The sequence below is a fragment of the Amia ocellicauda genome, chromosome 2 (genome assembly GCF_036373705.1).
Source record: "Amia ocellicauda isolate fAmiCal2 chromosome 2, fAmiCal2.hap1, whole genome shotgun sequence".
In the NCBI taxonomy this organism is placed as follows: Eukaryota; Metazoa; Chordata; class Actinopteri; order Amiiformes; family Amiidae; genus Amia; species Amia ocellicauda.
In genome coordinates, this window is record NC_089851.1 from 46223255 (window position 1) to 46239469 (window position 16215).

General features: G+C 41.9%; 2 protein-coding genes across 6 annotated transcripts in view; one reads left to right on the forward strand and one right to left on the reverse strand.

The window, feature by feature from the left end:
• Positions 1-4165, forward strand: part of mllt10 (MLLT10 histone lysine methyltransferase DOT1L cofactor) — an 85260-nt gene extending 81095 nt beyond the window's left edge. For 4 of the 5 annotated variants that reach the window (XM_066724650.1, XM_066724658.1, XM_066724667.1 and 1 more), the window contains 2 exons: positions 500-602; positions 1025-4165. In XM_066724650.1, the coding sequence (XP_066580747.1) occupies positions 500-602; positions 1025-1273 (352 nt within the window). In that variant the 3' untranslated portion in view covers positions 1274-4165. The remainder of the gene's footprint in view (positions 1-499; positions 603-1024) is intronic. The other variant, XM_066724642.1, reaches the window with a different exon arrangement.
• Positions 4166-6478: 2313 nt separating this feature from the next.
• Positions 6479-16215, reverse strand: part of dnajc1 (DnaJ (Hsp40) homolog, subfamily C, member 1) — a 71025-nt gene continuing 61288 nt past the window's right edge. Inside the window, exons 9-12 of the mRNA XM_066724691.1 lie at positions 13143-13262; positions 9941-9989; positions 9169-9644; positions 6479-7453 (exon numbers count right to left, since the gene is read on the reverse strand). Of these exons, the coding sequence (XP_066580788.1) occupies positions 7385-7453; positions 9169-9644; positions 9941-9989; positions 13143-13262 (714 nt within the window). The 3' untranslated portion in view covers positions 6479-7384. The remainder of the gene's footprint in view (positions 7454-9168; positions 9645-9940; positions 9990-13142; positions 13263-16215) is intronic.

The following is a 16215-nucleotide window of genomic DNA, read 5'->3' on the forward strand; positions in this document are numbered from 1 at the left end:
TTCATGAATTGTTTAAAATCTATGGCCAAGGCCAAAATGGTAAACCATTAATTACACACAAATAAATATTAAAAACAGCACAGTCCTCGAGGAGGGCTCCTTCTAGCTTCCTACAAACACAATCAATGACTGTAGATTCGCAGTCTCTGCTTGAAATATATTTTAAAAAACGAACGCACACCTCACCTCACAAGACTCTCGCAACAAGGGTGCAAGCAGTGCTATTCAGGCCAATCTGTGTCGCCTGCCGCTCAACACTTCAGTATCAGACGCCTTGCCTGTGCAGATTTCCGCGGGAAACCCTGTAATGATACCTGTGAAAGAAGCACAATCAGATTCCCAGTCCCTCAGCCAGTGTGCGGCCGAGATGCTGACAAGATTAATGACGGTGCTCGTGTCAGTGGAGGTCGTCCTTCTCCCCTGTGCTGTGTGTGGGGGGTGGGAGGCGTGGACCCTGCCGCCTGCGCCCCTGGGCTCATTGTGCCGTCTCTCGTTGCAGCACTGCTGGACTGGGACTCCTCTCGGACCAGCAGCGGCAGATCCTCCATCACCAGCACCAGCTCCAGCTCCAGCAGCTCTTCTCCTCCCAGCAGTCTATACCGGTGAGACGGACCCTCCCTCCTGTCCTAGCCACATCGCTCGCCTGGGGCCTGATTGGGAGTGGGAGTGGGATTGGGGAAAGCAAATGTTTTTCACATGAGCAGATTAATTTGATATTGGGGATGTGGGTGGGGGGGCAGACCAGGTACACAGTCAGTTGAATTACTTTTTCTTTGAACATCATCAGTGTGGAATAAGTGCTGTGTTCTCATTGGCTGTGGATGTTAACAGTACCATCTTAACGGTGTCCAGCCTGCTGTAGTATCTCAGCACTGATTGATAATGTAAGGAAGTACATTTAAAGTTATTAATATATGTGCTTATGGTTTTTATTATTACTTTAATTCTGTACTTTGTAAGTCTGTTAGTCTTGCTTGTTGTTTGTCTCTGCAGTGTGCTTGTGTTAATAATGTTTTTTCCCCAGGAGCAGCACCAGGCCCTTCTGTACCAGTTAATACAGCAGCAGCACCAGCAGCAGCAGCTCTCAGCGGCTGCCCAGCTGCCCATCAGCAGCCTCCTGCCCTCCGCACAGGGCGCCATGTCCAGCAACCCCTTCCTGGCCCTGCACACTGACCCATCCGCCCAGAAAGCACCTGTAAGCTCCCGACTGCCCGCCCCTGCGCCGGGCCTTAAGAAACCCCACTGCCGCTTCACACTAGAGAAAACGTTGTAACAAAATGGGGTCCCGTCGGGCTGCCAGGACTGCGGTCAGAATGAGGACAGAACAGGAAAAACATCCTCTCTATTAAACATGGGTCTTTCATTCATTCATTTGACCCTCTTGTCAGAATCCAGCCAGTGGTTTTCACCATGAGTTGAACTGCTGGATCTGTTTAATGACAGTTTTGTTTAATGGAGACTATTAAGATCATCTTCCAGAGCTGGAGGGAGGAGATCTGCAAATTCAGTGTCAAAATGTTTGGCTCCTGAGGGATTATAAGTCAAATTGAGGGTGGGGGGATAGCTGTATAAATAAACAAACCTCAGTCTAAACTTGACTGAAATGCAGGGTGGTGCGAAAGTCCTGCCCCATTTTTAAGGCTGCTTGCAATGACTGTCCAGATTGTCGGTCATTAGCTCAGCAGCTCTCTGATTGGGTAAATCTGTGATGCCCACGCCCGTCTCCGCACTTTGGCGCTGGTCTGGAGACACTTGACCCTTCTGCTCGCCATCGGTCGGTCACAGGCCCTTCTGGATGCCGTTTTTTACCATCTGCAGAAGCACCGGGCAAACTCCCCTCACTGCCCCTCTCCGCCGGGGGAATCCTGCAGCACTCACAACCCGTGAAGAAAACCCAAATCTTTACCTTTGAAAATCCCTATGGGGCATCACTTTTGCACCACCTTGTATACCGAGTTCCTCTAAGTGAGGGGGCAGTAGTGCGAGGCCTGCAGTGGGATGGGGCGCAAGGTGGCGCTGCACTAAGACGGTCTGCGGACGCTCCGAGAGCCCTCCCCACCACCAGTATTCAAACCAAACATTTCTCATGCAGACAGCAGCCAGACAGTTAGTGACACTAAAGGCAATGCTGCCTACATTACTCTCACTGGACTTGGAAAACATGTCAATAGTAATATTTTTTTTTCTTTTTTTTTTTTTTTTTTCTTTGTCCTTTTGTTTTTCCAGCGACTAACAGAGAAATCTGGACCAGTCACACAGGAGAAGAGCTGACAGAGGGGGTTTATGTGCCTGCAGTAGGATAGCACTTGTCCAGCCTATCTCTCAAGTGTAATCCACCCTTGACCAAAACTCAAGGCAGTTCCTTAAAGAGGAGGGAAAGGATTTCAGGCTTTACTTGACATTCCTCAAAGGCATGGGACTGAAATAAACATAAATGTCACTTTCTTGCACTAAAATTGGAATTAATCACTTAATGTATTTCAGGGACTGCAGAGAAAAACTACAAAAAAGTGTTCAATAGAGTTCAGCTTTATTTATACAAAAATACGAATTGTGTCAAAAGCCAGAGTGAGGTTTTGTGCTGAACAGACTGGGCTGGGTTTATGTCTCAGTTGGAAGGATGCTGCAAAATGGACTTGCTGTGGTGTGGAGTGTGAAGCTCTGCACACGTGTGCTTTGTGCGCTTTACTCTGCCCATCCCTATAAGCTCTGTTGGGGTGTGTTTGGGTTTCAGTAAAAGAAAGACTGTGCGAAGTTCAGGGCAGTGTCCCTCCAGACTGGAGCTGCAGTTGCTTCGGAGGCTGGGAACAGCGCAGTGCGAGGCACTATAGCTCGGCTCGCCCCTGACTGACGGCCGGCCGAGAGCCACTGCAGTCCTGGGAGTGGCCGCCTGCCCCACGCTCCTCTGCCTGTGCCATGGCCTCCGGTGCCCGGGGCTTTAAGAGTCTGGGCAGCTGCTGGTGAACAAAAGGAGAAGAGCTGGATCTTGCTGTTGCGAAGGGAGCGTTCCTTTGAGAGGAGAGGAATCTCCGAAGCCTCGACCCAAGTGCCTGTTGCTAAGTCCATTGTTCAGGAGCTCGCTGTGGGGCTCGGGACAGGTCCGCCTGCTCTCCACACAATCCCTGTCAGAGATGTTCCAGTCCACCACCACCCCACTCACAGATTCTCAAAGATAGTGTGTGTCGCTCAGGCAATATACAACATGACATCCAGGTTCTCACTCACTTTGCCTTGTAAGTTTAAAAAAAAAAAAAAGAAAAAAAAAAAGGTATTGAATCTGTTCGGTCTGCGATTTCACTGTGCTGGAAGCGGGAGTTTTGTTTCCTTTTTAATTTATTGATCTGTTGTAAGATGGGCGTGAGATAATATATTTGAGAAGAGCCCAGAATTGTTCATTGTAGAGAATCGAGAGGTCTTTTCTACTGCTATACAATTTTGTTCAAAGACATGTGAAGCTTGCATCATTGTGTAACATACATCGACCACCTTTTCAAGAAAGATCAAATATATCCCAGGAAAAATAAACAATATTCATTAAAACTAAAGCAAAACTACATTTTGAACTGGTGGACAGTTAGAAAATTGTTACCCATGTAAATTATTTAGTTCATCCACTGTGTACAGAGCTAACACTGCATTTTGGATTATAACAACCTTGAAAGGGTTAAATTGCACAGTTTTACCTCTTCTCTGTAAATACTTGTTTGTAATTCTCCTTGGTGTTGTGAAGAATTCTTAATGCAACCTCGATTTTTGCTTTAAAATATTTCTATCAGCCATTTGAGCAATGACTGGCAACAAAGTATTAATTTATTTTTATATATGCAGGGAAATTTTAAAAGTCTGGCACCGATTTTCTTGAATCTAAATGTAGTGTGCTTCCTTTTGGCCTGTCAGTTTCTCAGTTGCATACCAATCTTTGTACAGCATTCAAGCCTCAAGGAGTTTATATTTCACACAAATACACCAAAACAGGTTTTTAAGAGTTTTGTAAGAAGAAAAATGTTGATTTATATTACGAGTTCATAGCAAAGGAACTTTTTGTTAAATATTGATTGTTTCTGTAGTGTAAAGCAATTTTTCCAAAATGATAAATTAAAAGCAATTTACTTGTTTTATTTGTCTGCTATTTAACAGAGTGATTATAAAATCTTCCTACCTCTGCCTTTGGTGTTAAACTCTTTTACTTCTTACTTGAAAACCACTGATGCTGTGCAGACACTTCAGTAAAGGTTTTAACCTGTTTTTCTCCCCTTTTATTGTTTACTACTGAATAGAAAAAGTTTGCCACAGCTGTTCAGGGTGCACTGTGCAGGGAGAGGGGCTCAGTCCGTTCACACCCTTTAGAGCACGGGCTCTGAAGAAGATCTACAGGGGATGTTTCCGTGATGGGGAAACAAGGATGTCGCAGTTTTTGTAAATGCACGTTGGCGTGATCACAGGTTACATGTGAGTTTTGGTTGTCTAACCAGCCTGCAGGGGGAGTGGGGATTGGATGCTGTTTGGGATCGTCCCAATCTTGTCTCCATACCAGCCCTTTCATCTTCACTGCCACATAAAACAGTGTACAAACAAGGTCGACTTCAGATTCGAATACTGATGTCAGAGACCCCAGGCTGCTGATCACAGGGCCGGATGCCTAGCTGTCCCGCACCCACCCTTCATCGATGTGCCCTGTGCTCAGCAGCCTGGGCTGCTCCTGCTCGTGGCAGGGGCACTACCGTTTCCCATTGCTGAAGATGTAACCAGGGTTTATATTTCAGTATCAGTGCAAAATAGTATTAGCCTGAACAAAGATAAATGTATACATTTTCTAATTATGCACTGTATTCAATTAAAATTACATTAAGGATTTCCAACAAAAATGCTTCTCTTGGTTAACAAGTAAACATTGTTCTCCCCATTCTTAAAAATAATAATATAATGAAATTATGTAAAACAAATAATTTTTCCTGTTCCAAGAACCTTGCTGTTCACAATCACACTTCACCATCGCATTTCACAATCACCACGCTGCTCACTTGCACTGCCAGATGATCGCTGGCTGTTCTTCCCCATTTTAGGGGAGTTCTGGAATATCCTTTATTTCATATTTGGAGGGGGAAAACAATATAATGGGAGGTTTAAGGGGGAAAATAATGCTTAGGAAAAAGTTTTTCTGATGTATATATAGGTTTTTACATTAACCAAAGCTGCATACAACTAACAGGATGCCAAAAGACTGCAATCAAAGCCTTTTTAACTAAAATAAACTGCCAGTAAATGAAACTTGAGTGTTGTTTTTATCATGTGTGTACTCCATGTTTAAATACATACATAAATACACTCTGATTTCAAATATACCGCCATCATATTTTGAATGGTCTGTGTACATGACTGGAATACAGATCGCAGTTCTTCAGCTCATGGGCTCTCATTGACAAAGCTGGTAAATATCAGCCTCACTAACTTTGTCACGCAGACTAATCCACTGATTTGCTCACATCTGGGGCAATGCAAATCATCTGATATGAAATCAATCAATATGAAAGATCAAGTAAAAACATAAGAGCTGCCAAACTATTACAACTACAACCTGGACAAATCTTTAAAACAAGGAAAACGCAATCGTCTTTCATTATTTTAAATACAGAATACCACCTTAGCCAAAGACAAGCTCATGTCAGGCTCAAAGGCACCGTTTCATTTTTGAAATGAGAAAAACTGAAAATATTGGAAAGGCTTGCCTTGCCTTCTCCTCCATTGACTACAATCTCTTTCCCTCGCCTCTGCCTATAGCCAGGTATATCAGTCTGAGCACAACAGAATGAGAACTTACCTGGCCTATGACATCATATGGCACTCCTAATTAAAACTATCCTCTCTGTAGCAGGTGTGGAAGCTGCAGCACCATCTTCCCTCCAGGAAGTGGCCACTCCTCACGCTCGCCTGAGCTACTGGGGGGGCATGTGTGTTCAGTTGGCAGAAACCCAGTTTATGCATCTTTGTAATAGAGGCCAACAAAGAAAGTTTGCTTATCGCCGCACAGCCGGGGTGTTTGTTCTCTGTGTCGTAGAAAACGCTCGCTGCACTGATAGTAAAGGAGAGATGAATATGACAGAAACAAACTCGGCTGGCATTGCTGGCTGCATCTGGAAGTACAGGTAGGAGATGAAAATTAAATCAAACCTGGACATCTAAACATAGTCAGGCCAGTGCTCAGGTCAGTGACCTCACAGGCTCACTGGATTGATCATTCTTGAGTTTACCATTTGAGATGAGAAAATAGATGCAACACTATCTCACACAAAAATTGAGCGAGTCATTGATTATACTGATAGCAACAAAGAAACCAAACCTACCCCACAGTGTTCTGCTGCTTTGCACTGCGGAGAACAGCACAGGCAGGTGTGAAAACCTCTTTGTGGGACATTTTGTTATCCCTTGGAAAATCTAAGTGGCCCCTCATTAACTACTCCCAAGAAAGACACGAGAAGAGTTGCATTTCTATCGATTTATTTGTCTTTGATGTAAACCGTGAAAAGGATCTCAAAACTATTTGCAACAAACTTGTTGAAAAAAAATGTGTGTATATATATATATATATATATATATATCATCGTCACCATCAGCCCACATCGATCCACGGCTGGACGAGGGCTCCCCAAGATGCTTCCACTTGCTTCGATTCACAGCCTCTTTAACACGTCATGCCTGCAATGTTTGATTTCATCTTCCCATCTTTTATGTTATCATCATCTCTCTCTCTTCTATGTCTCCATTCGATAGCTTCCTCTGTCTATTATAGATGTGTTCTTCTCACAGTGTGTCCGGCCCATCGCCGTTTTTACATTGTCATACTCATGATTACAGATTGATAGAGATGTATACACACACATACTGGCACAAAAACATATAGATTGCCACTTTATTCATGTTTCTGAAAACTGATATTCATGTTTTCTGGACTTTCCCGGGGGGGAGGAGATACAATTCAGGCCTTCTGTGACAACAAACATTTCTCTTTCAAAGCTCTTATGTAATAATTTAACTTTGATTTAGATTTTTATGTAAAGGTTTATGTCAAAATAAAAAATAAACGCTGTGAAATGTGAATATTTAAAATAAATAAAACCAACAGGCTGTTGATTGAATACTTCCAGGGATGCAGACAGGAAGCAGGCAGATGCAAGAGCATGCTGAAATCCTGAAAGAAAGGAAAGAAAGAAGGGGAAAAAAAAGCAAGCAAGCAAAAAAAGAAAAAGAAAATCCATTTTCCATTCTATAAGACTTTGCAAGTCTGCCTGTCCAAGTTTATTCACCCCAGGTAAGGCACGTGACATAAAACTGTGGGGTAATTAAAAGGCTGAGGCTGACAGGGACACGGTCCCTGGTGGTCGGGTGGTCAGCTCTTGGCTTGCTTCCTCTTCTGGACCAGTTCTGCCAGGAGCTTGTATCGAATCATGCACTCCTCCTGCAAACAGAAATGTGGAAATTGTACTTCAATCCATTTTCACTACAGAGAAAAATAATGTCTGTATTTCAGACAAAACCTTTCCCTCTCCCCCCTCAACTTTCATACCGAATCTGACCATTCAGCTTCTGCAATTGCCCCTGATCTAACCTTGAGCCCAGTTTTTCTGTTCATTTCCTGGTTTTATTGGGATAGACTGCAGCTCAGAGACAGCATTTTCACTCTTACTGTACTGTGCCAATAATAGAGGTGTTATAGTCATGCATACAAAATAAGCAATCTGTTAAAGCACTGTGGACACGTCTGAAGGCCTAACCAGACAATTACTCAAATGACTTAAGTGACCGATCAGCTGGTTGTGTGAAAGAAAACCCAGCTGCACTCTTTATAAAACACAACACATTACCATTCCTACACACTGTTTAATATTGTCGCTGCCATTACTCTGGTGCTTTCCACTGAATAACTCAGCTCTGAGGTTTGATCAGTGACACGGGGGAAGCGTGGTCTTTACGTGTGGCACCTGAGGGCTCCTTCTCTGCACATTTGAACACCCCTTTTAATATTTAGACACTAGCTTCATAATGTGAATAGGAGTTGGAAATCTTTCAAGAGCTCTAATTAGTGCTAATACCCTGAAAATGCCTGGCCCTCCGAGTCGTACTCCACTCCTCAGTGCATTTAACGTGCAGTCCTGCCTCTGAAGAGCAGCCATGCTTCCTGACGATCGCTGCCGTGTCAGGCACTCAGGTCGCTGTACGCCCCTGGCCACAGTGCTGAACCTCTCCTTGGAGCCCAGCCTCACCGCGTCCTCCTCCGCCTGTTGGAGCTGACAGCAGCGGAGCCCGGTACACGCTAGAGATGTTTTTGTCATGTCTACAGGGTGAGGTTTGAATCCACACTCTTCACGGTCACTGTTGGTCTTTATCAACACTAATATCAACAATAAAATACTAGCAGGTTTACAGCGCTGTCAGGACCACCTGGACACTCGGGTGCTTTGGCTGTAACCGGGGGAACCCGCTTCGCCTTTAATGCCCTTCCTCTTGGCATTTCTATATTGCTAAGCAACATCACTATCTGAAAAATGTAATTACACACAGACATTCACCATTGTTGCCATAAACGCACCTGAAAAATACAGCTAGTCAGACCGTTGCTCATACAGAGTGCCCACAACGTTAATGATTAGAGCACAAGCATCCCCTGCAAAAGATTAAAGCTTTTATAGATCTATACCTGAAGGTTTCCATCTCCAACTATAAATTACCTGCTGTGCCAAAACAAATGCAATAAGGGCTGCCTGTTCTGTCCAAGGTTGTACAAAACTTACACATCTACACATGATATTGGGCGTTTTAATAAATTGAAGGAATTTAATTCCGAAGACTAAACTCAAATCAAATAAACTCGAAACCAGTAAGCACAGTGGCAGATCCTCTGGTGGAGAACACAGTGTAGCTTACATAGCAGTCCATCCCCTCTCTCTGAGGGCTGTCTGGAATGTGTCCCAGTCACACCACAGGCTTGTTGGCCATTTTCAGCTGTGAAACTCAAGCTGTGCCTCAGCAGCACTCACCCAAATCTGTACCCCCCGCAGAGCTCCGCCCCCACGATTACTCCCTTTGCCAGTCCTGGCCCACAGCGCTGATAGAGCCAGGCCCGTGTGCTGTATCTGAGTGGTAGTGGAAGGCCGAGTCAGGAAGTGGCATTACCTTGGATTTTCCCGGTACGACTTTGGCGATCTTGTCCCAGCGCTCGGCCGTGCCCCTGGGGTACTGCTGCAGCGCCAGCTCCAGAAGTTTCTGCTGGTTCTGGGTCCATACCTCCTCTGGTACCGGCCCGTGGTCTTGGGCTTTCCTGTCATCCCCGCTGTCTTCGTCCAGCGCCAGGCTGTCAAAGTCTCTCTGCCGCCGACCTTTAGGCTTCTCCTCGCCCCCTTCCGGCTTGCCACCGGCACTCTTCACTGGGCCCTTGGCTGCTCTCCTCCTGCGCGGCCTGCCCTCTGTGCCCGAGGACTCCGCCAGACTGCCCTCGGCCTCCTCCCCCGGCTCCCCTACCTCCTGGGCCGGGGTGTAGGTGTCCTCCTCCCGCCTGGTGATAATGCTGTCCGACAGGCCGGCTCCTCCTGCCCCTTTCAAGCCCTTCGCTGACTGGCTAGAGCTCTTGAGCTCTGAGAACTTCACCAGCCCTGAGGAGAAACAAAAGAAGCAATGCTAAGTGCCCTTCCTGAGAGAGAGAGACAGACAGACAGAGAGAGGAAAAAAAAAGAAAACCACGAATAACATAGCAAAACAAACCATAAAAAAATCAAACTCAAAAAACGGGGGAAAAAATTCAGATAAAGACACTTAAAGAGTATTACTGAACTGAAGCACACTGACGTCATGCTCAGCGGTGTGTGCACAGGGTTAAAATAACAATGTAGTTTGATGTTCTGATTTAATTTTAAAAATCAATTGTCTTAAGCATTTACAACCATCTTACCTGATGTGTTGGAAACACAGTCCTTTACTTGTTTAACTTTGGAAGTCACCTACGAAAGAAATAAAATGATGAGAACTTCATACAAGGTCATTTAAACAGTGATTTATGGGGCTGAACATAAAACTAAAGTAATACAGAGACACCACATACAATCAAACACTGGCAGACAAAATAACAGGGTCACATTTAAAACTTACTTAAATATAACTCAGTAAATTATTGTTGTGTGTTTTAAAATATTACAATCTGAAATCTGCACATATATTTACCATTTTAATACATCATTATAATATTTAGGGCTACACTGTGTGTATATATTTATAACCTGCACACTATCTAAGAAGGATGCATAATCTTGGCAATTCCAAAGCCCCTCTCCAAAACAGATAAAGTAGTCAGTGTGACGGGTGGCTCTAAAAATTCATCTTAGAGAAAGAAATAAAAGAAAAAGGAAAAAGCAGTTCTGAGAAAGGCAGAGAAGCAACTTTAATAAGTATTGATCGGAGAGAAGCTCCACAAGGGTGCTTCAGGAAACCCAGACTCGGCTCTCCACCCAGACCGCCACTCCTGACTGGAACCTCAACATTAAGCCCGATCAATGGAGTCTCAGGAAAAAATGTGAGCTTGAAGTCTTAGGATGTCTGCGTGTCATTCTTGGTTATTGAAGGGCTGATGAAGGACAGGGAGCCATCGCTGCAGCCCTGCGAGAGTCTGCCACTTCCTCTGGCTTGGTATGGTTTCCTGCTTTGTGCTGCTGCAGACACTTTACAACTGGTCAGCACTGCCAGGCGTGCGACCGTCTGCTCCACAGTGCCGATGGCCAAATGTTTTTGTCAGTGCACGGTGCCAAGAGAGTAAAAGCGAAGAAGTAAACAAAACAAAAAAATGAAATGCTGCATCTTATGAATCCAGGACAGCAGTGTTTACTAAAAGCTCTGAAAAAGGAAATGCTCATCTTATTCAATGAATGCAACAACTGGACAAGCATACAATATGATTTAGTTGATACAAAAGAGTTTCTGCAGATCCTTCACTATAATTGTTTCCATTAAAAGAAAAAATATATATTAAAAAGTGTGATGGGGATCCTTCCTTTTCAGATTTACATCCCATCTGCCACGTGATTTTGCGGTGAGTGTTTTGGAGAAGGGCACTGGGATCCTTACTGGCTGCTTATTAAACAAGAGAAAATAGGTACGGGGTGTAACACTGGGAAGCAGTTAATCATTCCCCCGTCTGCAGTCTGGGGCTGCGAGACGCCCTCTCTTTGTTATAAGTCAATCATTAAACCAGCCAGTGCTGCCCTGACCTGCCCTGCCCACCTGTCTGACCTCACTCCCTACCTGAACCCCAGCCAAACAGACACACGCTCACACACACTCATATACACACTCACCACTCACACCGAGATGACACATTCCCTGTTGCAAGCTGACACACACACACACACACACACACACACACCCATCACGGCCTGTGTACAAGGGATTAGCAACCGCAGAGCGAAAGGGAATCAGTTTACACCCTCTCACTCACATGGATAATATTATTTTACAATCAGGTAATCTGAGCTCAGGCAGCCTTGAATTCGGCAGCACTGCAGTCGAGAATCATGCAACACTGTGCTCCAGCTGCCCCCCCCCTCTTCCCTTTGCTTTATTGTTATGGATTAGTTTTGCACCACAGTCACTGGATGATGTGCTGCCGCATGAGATACGTAGCTGGGTGGCGAATGTGGCCGTCGCAATGGACGCATTATATAAAAAAGATATTATGAAATATAAATACGACCTTTATACGATACTTTATCAAATAAGACTGAAAGGACTGGATTTCGTAGTGCTGGATGTACATACAGTCATCCATTCACACCAGTACAGATGCCTCACACACATCTTCAGTGCGATATTTACAATAACAGAGAGTCCAGGTCATTCAATGGGCCACGATGTATGACACTCTCACTCTCTAACTCCATGACACTGGAGCTACCTCTCTCTCCTGCACAGCCACCCTGACACACAATAGAAGTCCAGGCAACAAATTCACCTCTTTAGCCCTCAAACAAGCCCCCCCTGCCCCCCACCCAGTCAGCACACATCTTCAGATGCATCTGCACTACAGACAGCAGTGGGTAAGCATTCTGACCGCCAGTTTATACTGTAGATAAAGAAAAGAGTACATAAATAAAAACAATCAACCTCATAAGCAGAGGTTTAGAACTTGCTTCATTTTAAATGTATGTCACAGTGTACAGATCAATATATAGACATTCAGACCGAGGATGGGATGCAAAAAGGACAATTCCAACTAGTGAAATGCACTCTGTACTCAAGACAGTAGGGAAGGGGATGCACTTGATGGTAATTATTATTTGTATAGAATTATAGACAGATATGGAATCATTAGTCCCTGTTTTAATGTTTGTTTTGTTTTATTGCAGGAGATACTCTGTGCTGGCTGGTGATTTGGGTTGAAAAAGAAATCCTCGGCAGGGGAAAGGGGAAACCCTTGCGCAGACCATGAGAAAAGTGGAACTTCCCTGTGCCGGGCCGGGCCAATCGCATGCCAGGAACGGAGGCACCCACTGCTCTCTGTCCATGATCAGTCACAGCTGTTAACTGACAACACAGGACATGCATTCATCTGCTTCTACTTTGGCTAATTAATATTTGGACAGCAGTGAGGAGTAGTGGTCAGGGCTCTGGACGCCTGAGCAGAGGGTCCTGGTTCGGTCCCAGGTGGGGGTCACTGCTGTCGTACCCTTGAGCAAGGTATTGTAACATCCAGCTGTATAAGTGGGTAATTGGATGTATAAAAATGAAATAAATAATAAAAAGAAATAGTGATAGATTGTAACAATTGTAAATTACCCTGGATAAGGGCATCTGCTAAGAAATATTATTGTTATATTATTATTATTATTATTATTATTATTAATAATAATAATAATAATAATAATAATAATAATAATAGCACACTGTCCTGTTAGGCCCAAATCTCTCTTTAATCCCACTGAAACACTCACACTGTCACTCACACACATGCACACATTCTCACATGTGCACAGACACGCATACAAAGACACACACATAATCATACACATGCACACATACTCACTCCCTCACAGGCCTTACGCTTCAATCCCCACTGCCTATCCTGTCCTGCCCTCATTATACGATGCAAATCCGGGTGAACTCACATCTGCCACTGATCGACCCAGTTCGTGCGCAATCTTTTCCCATCGACCTGGAGTCCCCCCTGGGAACTTAACCATACTTCTTGTCAGCTGACTGAGGTCCTCTTCTGTCCATTCAGGTGCCTGAAACAATACAGCACAAGACATTTGCCTTGCATGCATCACAATGCCAGTCTTAGAAGAATGGCTGCCTGCAGCATTCACAAGAGCAGAGTGGGGAGAGAAAAAAAAAAATCTTTAAATGAATCATGAGATTACACGTACTGTTCAAACACATTTCCTTAATGAGGACACTATCCTACCAAATTATTACATTGATTTAAACACAGGAAAGGGTAATGAAAAAAATGCACTGTAGTCCTGTGTAACTGCATGATTTTAATGGTGTCAAAAGGTTTCTCACGCAGCCAAAGCTTTCACAGTAAAGTAGTGCGAAATCCACAGCACACAGCGCACGGATTTCTAGCCAAACCGTGTTATTGCTCATTACTGTTGTTACACTTAAGATACATTTGACAAGAATCATTTGTGGTCTGATGAGTATACATTATTGCAACAATGGCCTGTATCTTACATACATACATTCACACAGATTTCATTTCAGAGTTAACTCAATGCTATAATTATATTAATAATTAATTATTATAATTACTATGCTATAAAAGCAATGTTTTTGTTGTTGATTTTTGGATGCCTAACAAGAAGGACATTAATTTATGGCCTACTTACTGTGAGAAAAAATAAACTAAATAAATTAGTACAAATATATAAGATGATGTAGAATATTAATTTCTCACGTGTTTAATAAATCTAATATTCCCAGAGAAAATAAGCAAGGTTTGAAAGATTTTTTTCTCTCAATTTAATTTGCAAGAATTATTATCATGTTTAACGTTTTTGTTAAAAAAAAAAAAACTAAAGAAAACTAATTGAAATTAACATTACATTTAATATAAAAACATAGTATTAAATTATATAGTAACAAAACTAAAGTTTATTTTTCAAGCTCAAAATGTGATTTTGAAGTAACACAAATTATATATATGTGGTTATGAAAGTAGAAATTTCTAATAAAAATATGCTGTGCAATGCTTATTTTATTATTATTATTATTATTATTATTATTATTGTTATTATTATTAATAATAATAATAATAATAATAATAATAATAATAATAATAATAATAATAATAATAAAACATTTATTTGAAATTCTCAATTATAATATTACAATTAAATGGAAAAATCTACTTACAGGTAAATAGTCCTAATACTTATTTAACAATTTATTTATGTCCTATTATAACGGTTATTTTAAGATTAATAAAATAATACAACTATTCAAATATTTACCTTAAAATACATATAATAAAATATTACATTATTCAGAACTGTTTCTTTACTAGCGCCTGGAGATTTCTAATAAAGCACAATTAAAGACTGTGCCAGGTCTGAGGTTTGCATCACTGCAGAGGGGAACAAACCTCTAAAATAGTTTTTCAAGTGGGCATTGATTTTATAACAGTTGTCTGGTCATGACATTTTCTTTTACACAATAAGTTGGTTATGCTGAAACTTCTTAATTGATCTCACGAGGAATACATAAGTGTCGTTGATTTTAAATGCCACATACTAATTCCTCCTTCAATGATGCGTCACTGTAGGTCACACACTAATGAAGGGTGGATAAGGAACACTTAAATTAAATATTGATGCCATATTCCACAAGTGTGTGGCAGCCCCTATAGAAACCCTCCTCACAACATTTTCACACACAGAGAGGAGAAGAAGAAAAGAAAAAAGTTAATTTCTCATGGTAAGGCCTAAGACCCATCTGACTTACTCCATGATTGGTTTACACACACTCCCCCATTGTTTCTGGTGGAGAATGTGCAGCTCAGAAAAAATGGCAGGGGTCTGAGACAACTGAGTAAAAAGGTAGAAAACAAAAACCGCACTCAGATGACCCCAGATCACTGGCTATTCTGAGGAGGAAGCGACTGGGCTGAACAGTGTGGCGGAAGGGGAGCTGTTTTAGTAGGGGAATTCATTATGAGCCCTTAGGTCTGTGTGCCTCCTCCACATTACCAGGCAATCCCCTGCAGGCTGTGCTCAGGACAGATAATAACACTCGTGCTACAGACTCATATTTACATATATCTTTTTTCATTAGCGGACAGGTTCATTCTTATGCTAAAACAGAAAAAGCAAAAACAAAAACAACAAAAGTTCCCTGCATTTTTACCTGCCCCCGTCCGCCCCCAAATGTGTTAATATGAAGGGGGTTGGAAGAGAGAGAGAAAAAAAAAAGTTAAACATTTATTTTAGAGGGTTTTACAACTTGAACGGAATATACTGGAAGATTAGGTGAAATGGAAAAGTAAGAGGTTTACACAGAATCAAACAGGCTTTTACTGCAAGGAATTTGCTTATCTTATTTGTTAAATATTTGTTTTTTTTCTCTCTGTATGTATGCATGTGTGTAAGCACGTACTTATAATACATTTAGAATACTAAATTAATGTCTCATATATATAAAATATATATATATATATATATATATATATATATATATATATACACACACACACACACACAGACATGTGTGTTTGTATATCAGCAACACTATTTTGCTTTAACCTTTATTTAATCTTCACTCTACTTTTACCAAGTTGCAGCTTTTCCTTCATACATGTTATTTAACAATTTAGAACATGTGAAAACTGATTACACTGACATGAATGAAAATCAAAATACCCTAAACTATATAAGGAAATACAATTTACACTTTACACAATTTCAGTGTTTTTGTTTTTTTGTTTTTTTTACATAGTTTTGGTTGTATATATTTATTTATATATACAGCAGGGAATCGACAAAGGCTGATGAGGATTAATTTTGTTTCAGTAGTTTCTCTCTCTCATATATATAATATATATATATATATATATATATATATATATATATATATATATATATAAATAATCTGTATACACACATGTGCACACACAATCTCAAGCTGATAAGTAAACTAAATATTACACCATTTTATTCACAGGACAACATAAAATAATTG